The 15,558-nt window shown below is 35.1% G+C and overlaps 3 protein-coding genes and 1 long non-coding RNA gene across 4 annotated transcripts; 2 read left to right on the plus strand and 2 right to left on the minus strand.

The window, feature by feature from the left end:
- Positions 1-1,053: 1,053 nt before the first annotated feature.
- Positions 1,054-2,528, minus strand: LOC102616563 (pathogenesis-related thaumatin-like protein 3.5). The gene is made up of 3 exons (XM_006472666.4): positions 2,262-2,528; positions 1,512-2,175; positions 1,054-1,398 (listed from the first exon to the last, which is right to left on the minus strand). The coding sequence occupies exons 1-3, from the start codon at positions 2,320-2,322 to the stop codon at positions 1,257-1,259; spliced, it is 867 nt and encodes a 288-aa protein (XP_006472729.2). The 5' UTR covers positions 2,323-2,528; the 3' UTR covers positions 1,054-1,256.
- A 3,011-nt stretch (positions 2,529-5,539) lies between these two features.
- On the plus strand, positions 5,540-8,170 carry LOC102616273 (auxin transporter-like protein 3). Its single transcript, XM_006472665.3, has 8 exons — positions 5,540-5,798; positions 5,902-6,087; positions 6,257-6,369; positions 6,506-6,689; positions 6,794-6,891; positions 6,979-7,186; positions 7,303-7,560; positions 7,676-8,170. The coding sequence occupies exons 1-8, from the start codon at positions 5,643-5,645 to the stop codon at positions 7,868-7,870; spliced, it is 1,398 nt and encodes a 465-aa protein (XP_006472728.2). The 5' UTR covers positions 5,540-5,642; the 3' UTR covers positions 7,871-8,170.
- Positions 8,171-9,987: 1,817 nt separating this feature from the next.
- On the plus strand, positions 9,988-10,811 carry LOC112497716 (uncharacterized). Its single transcript, XR_003064643.2, has 2 exons — positions 9,988-10,427; positions 10,621-10,811. It is a non-coding gene; the product is annotated as an uncharacterized LOC112497716 (long non-coding RNA).
- Positions 10,812-11,389: 578 nt separating this feature from the next.
- On the minus strand, positions 11,390-14,400 carry LOC102616860 (glycine-rich protein 2). Its single transcript, XM_006472667.4, has 2 exons — positions 13,568-14,400; positions 11,390-11,763 (listed from the first exon to the last, which is right to left on the minus strand). The coding sequence occupies exon 1, from the start codon at positions 14,104-14,106 to the stop codon at positions 13,597-13,599; it is 510 nt and encodes a 169-aa protein (XP_006472730.1). The 5' UTR covers positions 14,107-14,400; the 3' UTR covers positions 11,390-11,763; positions 13,568-13,596.
- Positions 14,401-15,558: the final 1,158 nt, after the last annotated feature.

Consider the following 15,558-nt stretch of genomic DNA (forward strand, 5'->3'; position numbering starts at 1 on the left):
TACTAAACAGTTCCCACCATTCTCATCACTCATTAAGTTTTTTCAAAATTAAGTTTTTTTTTTTTTTAGTTACATGCAAATCTAAAACACCAATCTAGACATTGATCGACATGGTTTAGTTTGTTAATTATATGATCATAAAGTAGTGGCTAATAGAGCGAAAAGAGAATAAGGTGAAAGGAAATCTAAAGAGGTATAATAAAGTAATAAGGAGAAAGAAAGAAAAATGTTGAAGGGGTTATTCAAGAATAAATCAGGGTTATTTTTTGAATTAAAGGGATTTCATGAGAAACTTTGTAATCTCTATACAATTTTAATAAGGTAAATAAAAAAATTAAAGGTATTTAAAGGAGTGACAATAGTCAAACTCATTATGAACGCAAAAAAAAAAAAAAAAAGTGTGTCAGAACACTTAAAGCCGTTATATTGAGATCCATTTATAAATTAAAAAAAAATCGTATATTTACTGTATAGGTATCCATCATTAATACAACGAGGTGCATAGGTGATAATCACTAAACTAAGAGTTATCTGCCTCATAATTAAAATATAGTTAAACCTCCAACATACAACAACTCAGCAGGTAATGTGGAGAATTGACAACCACCAAACTGAACAATATAGTTAGAAGTTGAAATAGAATTTAAATTTGGCTCTACTTAAAAACAGTTTTTACTTCTAGTCAAACTATAATAAGAATTCTACACTTAAAAAAAATTGGGAAATTTATTTGTTTTCTCCAATTGATTTGATAAATAGACAAGTAGCAATCAAATGACAATATAAACGACCATTTGACACTCGACAATTTATGACACAAATCCATGTTACGTACCACAAATTATTTGTATATTTAATACTACCGTCCGTGAGTTTATTAGTTTTAGTTAAAGTCCATCTGGGAGTGCCATGCTGTGGCAGCCGAGCAACAAACTTTGAATTTGGTTAGTATTTTTAAGTTATAATTTCTTTTTTTTTTATAATATAAACTCATGTATCCTCTTCGGCAGAAATCATAATCTTGAATTGCCTTCCCTCCTCTCTTATCAAGGTTTAAACCCAGTAATAAATGATTGCAATTGACATAATATGATTATATGGTTTTCATTGAGCGCCGAATCAATGCAAAGTTATATAGTTAACAAATTCATATTTACAACCACTTCGAACACGTATCTTGTGAAGAAACGGATACATTCTTCCCCAAGTTAAGAATTAAAAAAATTTCTTCGAACGTCAAAAACAAATTAAGATTTTCAAGAAACGATCCACAAGGCAACCATTATCATTATTCCAAGCATCGCCCGCCAAAGCACACCAGTCAACCCTTTCACGCCGTTCGATTTCGATCCGCTGCATACCAACTTGTTGTTGTGATACGTGCACACCGGCTGCTTCCTGTTATCAAAGAAACAAGCAAAGATCGTTCCATTAGCTAACACACTTCATATTCTAAGTTTTGAGCGTAAATTTAAAATGTCGATGGAGATAATTAATTGTTGCTCACTAACCTGGGGGAGCAAAAGGTGATTACATAATCAGTTCCCGCGCACGTAAAAATGCTAGTGGGATCATCATATGCATAGCTATAAGCCGTGGGGCAAGCGTCCTTGAACTTCTTGGAATAATATGTTGGTTGACATACTACGGGGTTGCCATAGACACCCCGGCAACAGTACTCATCGGTGTTGAACACGTCACACGCGCTCCGGCAGGCAACAGTCTTGCCTTTTGATTTTACGGAGAGCTCCGAGGGGCAGGTAAGCCTCAGGTCGCCGTCACAACCAGCAACGCTGCAGTTTCCCTTGCCATTTATAGGTTTAACGGACATTGGTAGGTTAAACCCATCAACAAGGCTAACATCGTAAAAATCAAGAGCGGAAAGGGTAAATTCGGCAAGTGTGGCCGGGGGTGCACCCGAGGCTGAGCATTTGAGGGACGTCCCACAGGCCCCGGTCAGGCATGAACCGTTACCGTTTTTATCAAACTTGCAGCCGCTTCGACCCCAAATCCGGCCGCTCCACCCGACCGGGGCGTTGAATACAATAGATTGGCCTGATTTTAGTGGAAAACCCCCGTTATTGAAGTTCTCACCTGGGGTAATCGCGGGCCAAATTGTTTCTTTGCAATCATTAACAATAGTGAAAACTCTTGCACTCTCGCCCATTCTTGCCCCTGCCAGTTCATCAAAATTACAATATTAGAGATTTCTCTCCATGTGGCAATAAGATAATTGCAGTACATTATGCAAAAAATAGTACCTGATGAGATTATGACTGAAATCATTACAAATGGCAAAAGGAAACTGAAACGTGAGGCCATATCTTTGTGTGAATCTTTCTTGCTGGGAGTTTGTGGGGTAGATAGAAACTGAAAGCAATGTATGCATATAAAGGGAAAAGAGGTTAAAGGAGAATACGTGTAGCCGGGGGAGATAGTAAAAAAATGAAAGCAGCATTGGAGACATTTCTTGGAGGGCTTTTTTGAGTTAGTGTGATTCTTTTCCTAATCCTTTCCAGTAAGTTTGTTCAGGTTCTATAAACTTTTTGTGCATCCGGCTTATTTACTTTCTTCCTTCAGTTGACACACTAGACCGACCGAATCTGCCTACTGACTCGAGGCTTGCTTTCTTCTCTTTTTTATTTTTATTTTTTTCTTCCAAGGAAAAGTTATTAAAACACAAGTTGGGCTCAGATAGCACAGTTCAAATTGTTAGAAAAAGCCCAAGCTTGGATCTAAAATTGCTTCAGCTTAAGTCCCAAAATTTTAGACAGGCTAAAGGAAATAGGCCTAAATTTTACGTTGTCATGGTGCTGTCTGGGGTCTTAGAAGTTCATGAATGGAAATGATCACGTGGGCCGCTTTCTAATCTTTTATTTGAGGGAGATTTGGATGTTGCTCATGAAAGACGTATTTATATAATTATATGATATCATTCACGAGCATGGCATGGCACCATCAGAATTCAGTTTTAATTTTTGCACGGCTGTTTTGGTTGAAAGCCATCTCGGATGACCCCATCCCTTATCATGGACACATAATTTTCTCAGCGTCCAAACAAGCTAAAGAATCCTCTCACGATCACATTGGAACTTGATAAAAATTGCTGTCTCTATAAAACCTAAACCAATTGGTCAAACTGTTGATCTCATTACCACTTGTGATCTTTAGGTGGCTCTTTGGTCCCCATTTTTTTTTTCCTTTTTAGACTTTTTTTTCTCGCAAAGAAAATAATGGTCTGTTATTCTCATAGTTGCACATGAAAGGTTAGGCCTATGAACTTTCGGACCTACCCACATGGACAAGTACCAATCACCTTATCAATTATTAGCTACTTCCCTAATTTCCATAAGGGCCACTGATGAAATGATTATAACCATCCGATTGACTTATGATCATTTCTAATTTTGTGATCGAACATGCTCATTATTGTATTAATTATAGGGGGATTCTCAATTTTCCTCTTGCTAAAATGAATATGATCACTCATCCTTTTTATTATTTTTCTAATTATTAATAATTTCATGACAACATAATTTTATGGTATTACTCTTATTTTCAAATACACTTTTATTTATATTTATTATAAATTAAACAAATCAATAAATAAAAAATTAAACACTAAAAATAAGAAATATATTGTCAATGTGAATAAAAAATTAATAATAAGATATTTTCTTGTATTTTTTTTGTTATTCTTTAACTTTTTTCTTATAATATATATATATATAATTTTTTATTCCCAAATAGATGATCAAACAAATGAGCTATTTACTCCGTTTTTCCTTTAAAGATTTGATGCTAGAAGGATTTTTGGATATTATAAAAATAATAGGGGGAGATATCAATCCGCCTTCAACGTATTGTATCATTCTGGAGCTCGAGTTTAAATTACCACGATAAACAGGTTATTTGCAAAATGAAGACATGATTCATGTTGCGTGATCGAAAGAATACATGTTTGGTTGAAAGCAATCAACATTTAAGCAGTGTATTATCATTAGCAAGCTGGCTTATTATTTGTTGTCTCACTCAGTTTCTGGTGCAAAAGCATATTATAAAGATAAAGTGGTGTTGAAACATAAATATTTACAGATGTAAAAGAAGAAGTGTTGTCTCTCTATATGGCTTATGGACTACAAAATTTAAAACAAATTTGTGCGAAGTTAAATTCATTATGGCTTACTAATGGACTTTTGGGCCAATGGGAAAAGTCTTGCACTTATAATGTTGAGTGCAAGAGTTTAAACTTCCATAAAAGTATTATGGAGATTAGTTTCAATTCTTCCTCAATTATCAACTAATTGAGTGGAGACATTCTTTCCCTTACGAAATGTGAGTGGAGTAGACATCCCTCGAATATTAGAGAGGACTTAGAGTATTTGAGATTTTGAGCAAGTGTTTCAGTGGGTTAATGTATGGGCGATGATCACAGTTATTTAATATGACTGTAAAAAAAAATTCATTATAGCTTATTGCATGAATTCGGGCCCCATCTCACTCAATTCACATATATGAAACTTGTTTGCTTTCGATGCTTTTTTTTAAATATATATATATATATATATATATATGCAAGCATTATTTTCGGATTCGTTGATCTATTTTACTTTCTGAATTCGGCCACCTAATGGTGACTCCACCATGCATCCCAGGTCATGATTGGTGATACTCTAAGCCAGAAAAGTGTTTTTACATAAGAAGAAAAAAAGGGCCTAATCAATTCTATCAACTTTTTATTTTTTATTTTTTATTTTTATTTTTTACTTTAATCATTTCTTTGACATTTTAAAGACCAAACATGTATAGATCTTTTTGTATAAGCCAGTTGGCACACGTGTGGTACTAATCATGTTTAGCACCAAGCCCACTCCTAAGTAATCATTCCCTTCATATCTAGACTCCCCAAAGACACTAGCACTCACATTCACATAGGCTAAACCTATAATTTTTTTAATTCGTCCTACAGTGTGGAATTAAAAAAAAAATCTTATTTTCTTACTTTTTTCCCTTTTAATTATAAATTATAAGTGGCTGTCAATTAGATTAGTTGAAAAAATCTCTTAAATAAAAATAAGAGATATAAGGAAATAAAAAAAATATAAATTATATAAATCTTTGTTTATGATGAATTATACATGCATGGCACATGAGTTCTTTGTTCTTTCAAAGAAATTAAAAAATAAAGTACCTGGTTCCCTGTTAAAATTAAATAAACAAAGCTGATGGCGGGCCACCCCGCTCGTGCGATCATGAGAACCTGGCCCATTACCCCCTGGCAAGCACACATAACCCAAGAACAGTGCAATATGAGTTCCACCCGCGGGTGACAGAGATTCATCACTTACCAATGCAAAAGCTACACACAGACCCACAAATAACTTTGAAAAGAGCAAGATGGTATGGTAAATGTAATATCTAAATATCTAATGTAACAGGTATGCCATCACATTCCTGAAGGAGACCATAGCTTGGTCCACACAAGGGTGACTCAATTATTGCTCACAAGTTTATAAAAGCAACATAACAAGCAAAGCGAGAACGTAAAAGAAGCATTTTATTTTATCTATTTATAGATTCTCAAATTGCTTCATTGATCCCCCAACTTAATTGATCGGTATATACTTATAAGTGCTATAGCAATGGCGTCAGAGAAAGTTGAGACTGTTGTAGCTGGAAACTACATTGAAATGGAAAGAGAAGAGGAGGATTCCAAGTCTTCCAAGAGCAAACTTTCAAGCTTCTTTTGGCATGGTGGTTCAGTTTATGATGCATGGTTTAGCTGTGCTTCTAACCAGGCAATTTTTTTTATTTTTAATAACAGCTTTCACTTATACTTTTTTAGTTTGGTTAATTTAGAAAATGATGCATTGTATTAAGTGTTTTGTACCTTTGTTTCAGGTCGCACAAGTGCTACTCACACTGCCATATTCATTTTCACAACTTGGGTTGTTATCTGGGATTCTACTTCAGCTGTTTTATGGGTTAATGGGAAGCTGGACTGCTTATCTTATAAGCATACTTTATGTTGAGTACAGAACTAGAAAGGAGAGAGAAAAGGTTGATTTCAGGAATCACGTAATTCAGGTAACGTTTGTGTTCAGATTTATCTTTAATACTATTATCGGGCACTTATCTATCGCTTTAAGCTTTTTGGATCAAGTAAAATATTACAGAGGAAAGGAGGAGGAACCAAAAAAAAAAAAAGGCGGCCCCTAGAAAAAATATTAAGTTTCGTTTTCAAATTTCTGTGCAGTGGTTTGAAGTTCTTGATGGGCTACTGGGGAAGCACTGGAGGAATATAGGCCTATTTTTCAACTGCACTTTTCTGCTATTTGGATCCGTAATCCAGTTAATCGCCTGTGCAAGGTAACCCTTAATAATATTAATACGATACTACACGTAGATCATTTACAAGTTGGTTAGATTGATTATAAAAATAAACTTGAGTAATATATTTTGTTAATTCTGGCTAATATAACATTCATTATTAATGCTGATGCAGCAACATATACTACATAAATGACAATTTGGACAAGAGAACTTGGACCTACATCTTTGGAGCATGTTGTGCGACAACTGTGTTCATCCCTTCATTCCATAATTACAGAATTTGGTCGTTTTTAGGCCTTATAATGACTTCCTTCACCGCATGGTATCTCACCATTGCTTCCCTTGTGCATGGACAGGTACATATATATTTTAATTACATTTCATAAGGTTTCAAATTTGGCCTTTATTTATTTTCCGTACCATATTGTTAATAATCTTTCAAATATGTAATAATTTGCAGGTTGAGGGAGTGAAGCACTCCGGCCCAACCAAAATGGTTCTCTATTTTACAGGAGCTACTAACATTCTCTACACCTTTGGCGGACATGCTGTCACAGTGTGAGAATCTACAATAATGTTACCAATCACATACAAATTAGCAAGTTAATGCACGTATGATTAATGAGAATAATTATCTTTGTATAGGGAGATCATGCATGCAATGTGGAAGCCACAAAAATTCAAGTCAATTTACTTGTTGGCAACACTTTATGTGTTAACTCTAACTTTACCATCAGCTTCTGCTGTATATTGGGCTTTTGGAGACATGCTTCTCACTCATTCCAATGCTTTTTCATTGCTCCCGAGGACTGGTTTCAGAGACACTGCTGTAATCCTCATGCTCATTCATCAGGTCAACTAACCGCAAGGGATTTTGTTAAAAATGTATTGCATAATTGGTCCTTATTATGTGAACTATTGTAATCAATTTGCAAGAATATAACGTTTTTGTTGTTTTTATATTTGCAGTTCATAACATTTGGATTTGCCTGCACTCCTCTATACTTTGTGTGGGAGAAATTCATTGGGGTGCATAACACAAAGAGCACCTTCAAGAGAGCTTTGGCCAGACTCCCAGTTGTGATCCCAATATGGTTCTTGGCAATCATCTTCCCTTTCTTTGGCCCCATCAACTCCACTGTTGGATCTCTTCTTGTTAGCTTCACTGTTTACATCATTCCTGCCTTAGCACATATGATCACTTTCGCTCCTGCTGCAGCCAGAGAGGTCAGCCTTTTTCGAATTCAATTACTATATACTAATTAACACTTGGATGTGATTATTCATATACATTACTAATTTAAGTCTATTAATTATTTGTATGTTCTTAATTTATCTACAGAATGCAGTAGAGAGGCCTCCAAAGTGTTTAGGAGGGTGGGCAGGATTGTACTCATTGAATATTTTTGTGGTGGTGTGGGTTTTAGTGGTGGGATTTGGGTTTGGAGGATGGGCAAGCATGCTCAATTTCATACAACAAGTTGATGCATTTGGATTATTTACCAAGTGCTATCAGTGTCCACCTCACAAGGTTTAAGAATTAATTAAGAAAAGTTTCCCATTTCCTAAATTGTTAACAGATTAAGATACATATGTAAGTGTGTAAAGAGATTGGCAATTTGGCATTTGTAACTCTTCTTTTTTTCTTTATCTTTTTCCCCCTTCTGGGATCTTTTTTTTTTTTAATTTGTTAGAGTACTTATTGTTGATGGTTTTCGGATTATAAGGTGTGATGGCAATTTCATGGCCACCCCTACACGGATCTGCAGTTGTGTGTTGGTTAATCTCTTTAAAAAAAATTAGTGCAAAATTCCCTTGCTTTTTGGTGGGATTTATATTTCTCTCTTCGTTTCCTTCTTCTAACATCACTCCAACTGTTCTATGAAGTGCATTCCATTATTTTATATAAGTTCTATTTGATTGTGTGGATTTTTCCCTTTTTTTTTTTATAGAAAAACACATACACTTATTACGTGTTTCATCAGAAAACTATTTTTAATTCATTTATGTTCAGTCACACGCATCTTTAAATTGAAGGCGGACAATCGGAAGAGCCAAACTGAAAGTGCCATTTACATGATGAACGTGACTGCCCGAACGACGACTTTAGCACCAAACATGAATGAAAACGACGATGCGAAAACAAATGTGCATATTAATGCCATCACTACTAGGCGGTTCTGCTGCTGTGCATGTCGGCCGCAAGGCCCTGTTGTGGTACTAGCTACCCATGGCCTTGTTGATTTTGATGGCATTTCAGATTTTCATTGCCATTTCTTTTTTCTTTTACAGGGCTCTTATCACATAACTCAAATTATTGGACGGTTGCCTAATCTGATGTGCTTCTCTTTGTACATATCTTAAAACGACAAATGCAAATGTTTATTTCGTGTTTGAAACAATTCGACCTTTTTCCCATTTGGCTTAAGTATTTGAATGAAACATAAATTATTGGTATTTCTTAACACTCCACCCCCAAAAAAAAATAAATAATAATAATAACATTCATTTTTTATCATTAAAAATGTTCGATGTAAAAATCTAGCATGGTTTAAGTAGAGTAATAAATTTATAGGATGTGATACGGATTTGCATTGTCACCTCGCCATTCTGACCCCCTTCGCCGAGTGAATCAAAAGGAAGGGGAGTGACAATGGTGAAAGTAATATGTGGGTCTATGAGCTTTGGTGTGCTTATAATGACATGCTATCTTCCTGGCTAATTAAAGTGACTTTGATTCATTTCTTCTGAAAAGAGAAATGGTCACAACATGGAGAAAAAGTTACAAAAGGCAATCAATACTCGATGCCCACTACTCATCTCCTTAAAGCCTCTTGCAACTCAAAAGCACTTTTTCACTTTTTCTAAGCTTAACAACTCCGAGAGAAAATCAACAGCTTCCAAAGAAGAGAGGCATGCATAAAGAGAGAGTGAAAGGATACGTTAAAGAGCTGAGGTTGGGTGCGAAACAGTGATTTAATATCGTGGTATATATGTAAGGACTTTAGTCTGACCAAAATGGTTGGCTAATCAACTGGATCAAAGTTAAACTGTGGGGTGAGTTTAGATTAACTTAAGAAAGTGCTTTTTTAAAAGATAAGCATTATTAGGCACTATCTGGCGTCTAGTCAATAGTCATTGTCCCGGGATTTTTAGTTTCAATTATATCTTCTTTCTTCAAGATCAATGAACCTGGCTAATGGCTATTGCTTTTGACCAATTATTCTGACCTTCCAAGATTAATGGGGACTCGAATCTACTAACTAGTTGCTGGGCAAAGCTTGGGCTTCTGGTCATGTTTTCTTTATTTGTCGTTTTGTCTAAGAAAACATTTTTTTTTCACAATAGTAATATTATATAATCAGCAAGAAATAACATGACAAGTGTAATGACCCTCATCATATTATTCTCAGCTAGTGTATGCTTGTGTGATTTAAATTTTTTTTTTATTTAGACATCCCAATTTGAATTTTAGGATAAATATGAAGTTGAAAAATTAATTTAAAATTTACCTACCCCATATTAAAAAAAAAAACTTATGTTAGCAATATTATAATCCAAAATTAATCGTTCTATCTCCTTCATAGTAAGTTAGATCTTTAATTAATTTCCTTTTAATGTTAAAAAAAATATTCTTGCAAAGAGATGGAAGACAGCTGAACCATTATGTTTTAACAAGCATAACTCCATCTCGCAATTCAAACCTCTGTAGTTTCTACTCGTTATATTTTGTTTTTGGATTTGTCTACCCTAATATACATCCAAGCTGAAATATACGACGGAAGATGGACCGAAGTGGGCCAGTCATCGCTCCGTTTTATTAGGGGCTATCAGGCATTTTTGCAAGCTCGTGAAGAAGGAATCAAATCTTGATCAAAATTTCCAAGCAAAATCAATCGGTGCCGATAAGGCACACGTGTGTGGGTCCTGTTGTGACTCAAATACCTTTTTGACATAAAGTCCCGACTTGACTCTGATGAACACCGAAACCACGGAGTGTCATCACGTGGTTGGAGGATTATGGGCATCGGCTTTTAGTCCACCTCGCGGCCTATGATCACCATCATTCTGTAATGCCAAAACGCGGCATCTTGGTAAACATGTTTACTATAATTTGATCTAATTTTCTTTATATTTCTATTATAATCTAAGACGAAATTCAATCAAATAAAAGATGTCATCAACCTGATCTGAAGTCTACTAGATTCCAACTTGCTAAAAGCCAGCTGCGTGGCCCATTCTGGCATGTAAATCGTCCTTTTCATCCATCTTTTTTCTTTTTTTCAGTGACCAATGAATCTACATCAGATAAAGATGCAGAGACATACAGAGTGAAGTCCGCAAGAGGAAACGGAGGTGACTGCAGAAGTGGGTGTTGGTCAAAACTCTAAAAAAGGGGTCCATGGAAGTTTCTCATATGATACATAAAGGCTGCCATTTTGCAATTTCTAAAGGAAATAAAGGCTGCCATTTCTAAAGTCCACTGAAATATTGCTTGATCAGGAATCAGGACTTGTCCCTGTCATTTTGACTGTGGTTCACCAGTGTTCTTACCTTTAGGGCGATTCTTTGGCGGGTTGCACTCTATTGTCCGTAGTCTGCACTGACTCCCCGAAGAAGCAATCTGAGCATCCATTATTCCCTAGTTAATGCCCCCATGGTACAAATGAGTACTAACATTACATTACCTATATGATACTACTGTTTACTCATTATGTTCTCACGTTTCCTATCACCAATTTCATAGCAAAGAAATTATTCAGAAAATAAGAATTACAGAACAAAGAATTAAAAAAATCATAAGAAAAGAGCATGATTAGGATCAAATTATGAGGAGCTGTATTTAGGTTTTGACAGAAATCTCTGAATAGAAAACAGAGTAAAGAAACCGCAGAGATATTATGTATCGTGGATGATCAAACTTAGTTACCATAAACATGCTGCATCGTGAGCCTCGTACTCCCAAGGCAATGTTAGCAAATAGCAATAAAAGGAAAGAAGTTAAGAACTTATTTTATTAGATGGCCACAGACAAGCACGAATTTTGAACCTACTATTCTGTCAAAAATCATGCATCTATTGATGCGAACTGAATTTTTTCTTTTGGTATAAGAGTACTCAGCCAAAGGCGTGTCACAGATGAATATAGTCTCATAATGGTTTACATCCTGAAAATTGAATTTCATTCACTACTAAATCGTTTACATCCTGAAAGTACAAGCAAAGAAGAACGATGATAAACTTGGTTGTCCTGATGAAATAGAACAAAAATGAATATGAGGTGATCTGGGATTGCTGCAGAGCCCAGGGTATAGCAAGGGCAAATCTCATTTCTTATTCTTCTTACTGTTTGGGATTTGGGATTCCTTTGACACAATATATACCAGCTTCTATGTTGGCAATGACAGTCAAATATGGGTGTCGAGCAACCTAGTAAATCGAGAAGCTAAGTAAGTCCAGGTTACACTGCATTAATATTGATCAGTTCTTTTATGCATTTCATACACTTCTAATCCCAACTCCTGAAACATGAAGCATAAGTTCACTTCATACACTCATTAATGATGAAACTAGATTGCTAGAGAGAAAGGGCGAATAGGCGTTCGATTCTGGTCAGTAAATTATAAAGTCTATTAATGCACACAATGAATCTATGAGAGATGGTTAAATAGTCCTGACCAGAGAACTAGCAGAAGCATTCAATTTTCCACAAGAAGATGACCTACATGATACACATTTTGACATTGAACTAGTGAAACCAAAATGATCACCCCAAGTAAAATAACAGTTGAAATTTAGAGGCATGAATCTCATTCCAGAGTTTAAATCCTGGAAATAAGTGAATGGAACCTCTCTCTTATTGCCCCAAAGTTTCTTCGTAAACAAATTTATAAATGCTAATTTGAAGAACTTGCCATTTAGAAGGCTACAGAATTAGATGGATTTAAGATGAGTGTATGTACTGCTTAGAAAAGCCTGATGACCGATGGAGTTTGCTCTTACATAAGCACAAATATCAATCATGAAACATGTCAAGTGAGGCAATGTAATTGCTGGTGTCTCTTGATAAGATCATACAAATAATCACTTCCAGCATACATGGTATAATTGGTATTCTGCATTCACTTATAAAACGTCAAGGGAAAAATATATTGTTAGACTGATGACTGATTGAATTGCGGCACAAAGTCTTAATTTTCAAATCGATAGCTGCTTTTTCCTTCCTTTAGGAACACAAATGATGGTGATTAGTCCAGACACAGTACTGTGTCACCCTAAGTTTCATATTTTCATTATTATAAATTCACTTTTAGGAGTATCAACTCCACTATTAAGAAGCCAACCTCCTATCTGTTACATGTTGCTAACAAGATTTAACTAATAGTAAATTAGGTGTAATTTTCAGTTCTCTTTTCGATAGTCAAACCAAAGCAGTCACTATAGAAGAAGAAAATCTAGATAGCAGTTAAAGACTGGCCACAAAACGAACCAACAGATACATCTCACATGCTAACGCTAAAAAGGAGAGCACAAGCAATCTTAGCCAGCCCAATGTCCGCCTCTCACCGGTTAGATGGTTACTAAACATGGATAAGGATGATGTGAATTCAAGGCCCACCAGAAATGAATGACTTGGTTCTTCTGCCTTAAGCAAGATAAATAGATAAGATGAGTCTAGGAATATGTTGGGACATTTTTGTCTGGCCATCAAAGCATTGAAGGCGATTGACACATTATATAGATGCAATATACAAGACCAGAAAAACTCTAAAATGAGTCTTAAGATCGCTCTATTTTCTTGACATTCGTATCTTCAGCAAATTGAATAAGAAACTAACTAAAAGAACAACCACAGTATTTCTAATTTTTACCGCAATGTTTCTATGTTCTATCCAATATAAATTTACACAAAATTTAATTATTGCAAGCATTTGATTTTAACATCTCTGTTTTAAGGACCATAAAATTGACGGATGTATATTTTTCCTTGTATGGACCAAATTCTACAAAGCAAAAAATGGAACATAAAATTAAAGGTGAGTAACAAAGAAGTAAGAATTACAATTGCAAGCAACAAATTTGCATAAGCAGCAAAATAACAAATATTATGCCTTTTCATTTCATAATGAACAAAAAGTAAAACAAGCAAATCAATTGATGGGAAAACAATTTTGAAAAAAATCACCCGCGTTAACACATAATTAACCAAGAACAAAAACGGAAACAATCTCACCGGGCACCTCTTTTTCCCTCTCATTTCTGTTAATAATTCGGGCAATCTCTCGCAAAATGCCCTTCCTCTCCACAATTATAACACCCTCCTCCGCCTCTTCCGCCGCCGTAACCCCGACCACCTCCGCGGCCACGGCTATAACATTCCCGAGCTATATGGCCAGTTCTTCCACAGTTAAAGCAAGCGCCACTGCCGGCACCGCCACCACTTCCAACTGACCGACCTCCTCTCCCACCTCTACCATAACCACCGCCTCTTCCCCTCCCGCCGTAAAATCCACCGCTTCTCCCGCCGCGACTTCCGAAACGGCGGGATCTGGAGGCGGCCTCCACGTCGACTGCTTTTGTGCGGCCGTCTTCTCCGACATCCACGGAAAACTCAACGGTTTGGCCTTCAGAGAGAGTCCTGAAACCCTCGGACTTGATTGAGGTCTGGTGGACAAAGAGATCCTCGCCGCCGTCTTCCGGAGCGATGAAACCGAAGCCTTTCTGTGCACTGAACCACTTTACCGTTCCGCTGGATCTCTGAACCTCAGCCATTGAGTGGAAGTTCTAGAAACCAAGTTCCTGCTTTTTCCAGAACGTTCTAGAAGATCAATGGCTGATTTGGGTGAGGTGTGAAATGAGATCCAGGTGTGTCAGAGCTGAGTGAGTGTGGTTTATTTGTTTTTTCAGTTCGTTGGGCGGGGACCAAACGAGTAGGAGATCGGACGGTGAGGAGGTCGTTACCTAAAGTCGTATATTGTATCTGACGGTTCATATATTTTGTTGATTTATCCGTTTCGAGGTTTGACTTCTTATTAGAGGAACAGTGGCGGGATTATCCCCTCGAGTACAAAATTTTGTGTGTCAGTGTGTGTGTGTATATAGCTGACAAAACCGAGTCGTGTCCGTGCCTCGTCAATTTCGCGGCGTCTCAAATTTATATAGACTCATTTAATAAATATATTAAAATATTAATATTTAAATTCAATATAAAAAATAAATAAATTATTTAATAACTCGTTTAATAGCTATATATTTAATAAATATTACACATTCCTCTAAACTATTTTATATTTATATTATTTAAAATTTAAATTATATATGTAAATAATATTATATATTGATATCATAAACTATATATGTGTATCAATATTTTACACACACTTATATTATTAAAATTTTAAATTTATAAAAAAAATTATAAATAAAACACTATGTATATGTCCATCAGCTCAAAAAAATTAAAAAAGGATAATCATGTCCAATATTTTAATTTGATGACAAAAACTTAAAAATTAATATAAAATATAAAATATAATTATGTCATTGTTCGGGTAAATGGGTCAAGAACTTTAATCCTAACCCAACATGAAAAAAAATGTCAACCTAAACCTGGTCAATTTAATAATTATGTCAAATTTGACTACTCATACTCATTTACTCATGTTGTATTTGTATCGGTTAATCAGATCATGTTAAATTTTGCTAGCTATATATATATAATGAATGTTATAGTATTGTTGCAAAGTCGCAAAGTCGCAAAGTCCTACGGTGTTATCTCAACTTTTTTATATCTTTAATTTTCGTGAGATTTGTTAACTAATAACTATCTCAAATTCAGTTAATTTGAAAAGCGCCTCCCAAATAATTTATTTTCATTTTTACTTTTGATGGGCAAATAATTTTTCTTTCTCAAACCATGCAATCAGGTTACATTATCATAAAAAAAAACTTTTCTAATTTAACTTTTTAAATATTTATTTGTTTACTTATATGGCAAATAGAAGGGTAAAAAGAGAAGTTATTTCTCAATACACTCTTCAAATAAAAATACGTATATATTATATTAATTAAAAATTTTATATAAAAGTAATAACAATTATAACACTCTTCTCTCTTTATGAATTAAGAGATAAAAATAATAATATAATACTAAATTAAAATCTCTAAAAAAATTTTCAAATAAGATTATTCAAATGAGATTATGTTTTTCTCTCTTCAATATTG

Source organism: Citrus sinensis, chromosome 5, assembly GCF_022201045.2.
Source record: "Citrus sinensis cultivar Valencia sweet orange chromosome 5, DVS_A1.0, whole genome shotgun sequence".
In the NCBI taxonomy this organism is placed as follows: Eukaryota; Viridiplantae; Streptophyta; class Magnoliopsida; order Sapindales; family Rutaceae; genus Citrus; species Citrus sinensis.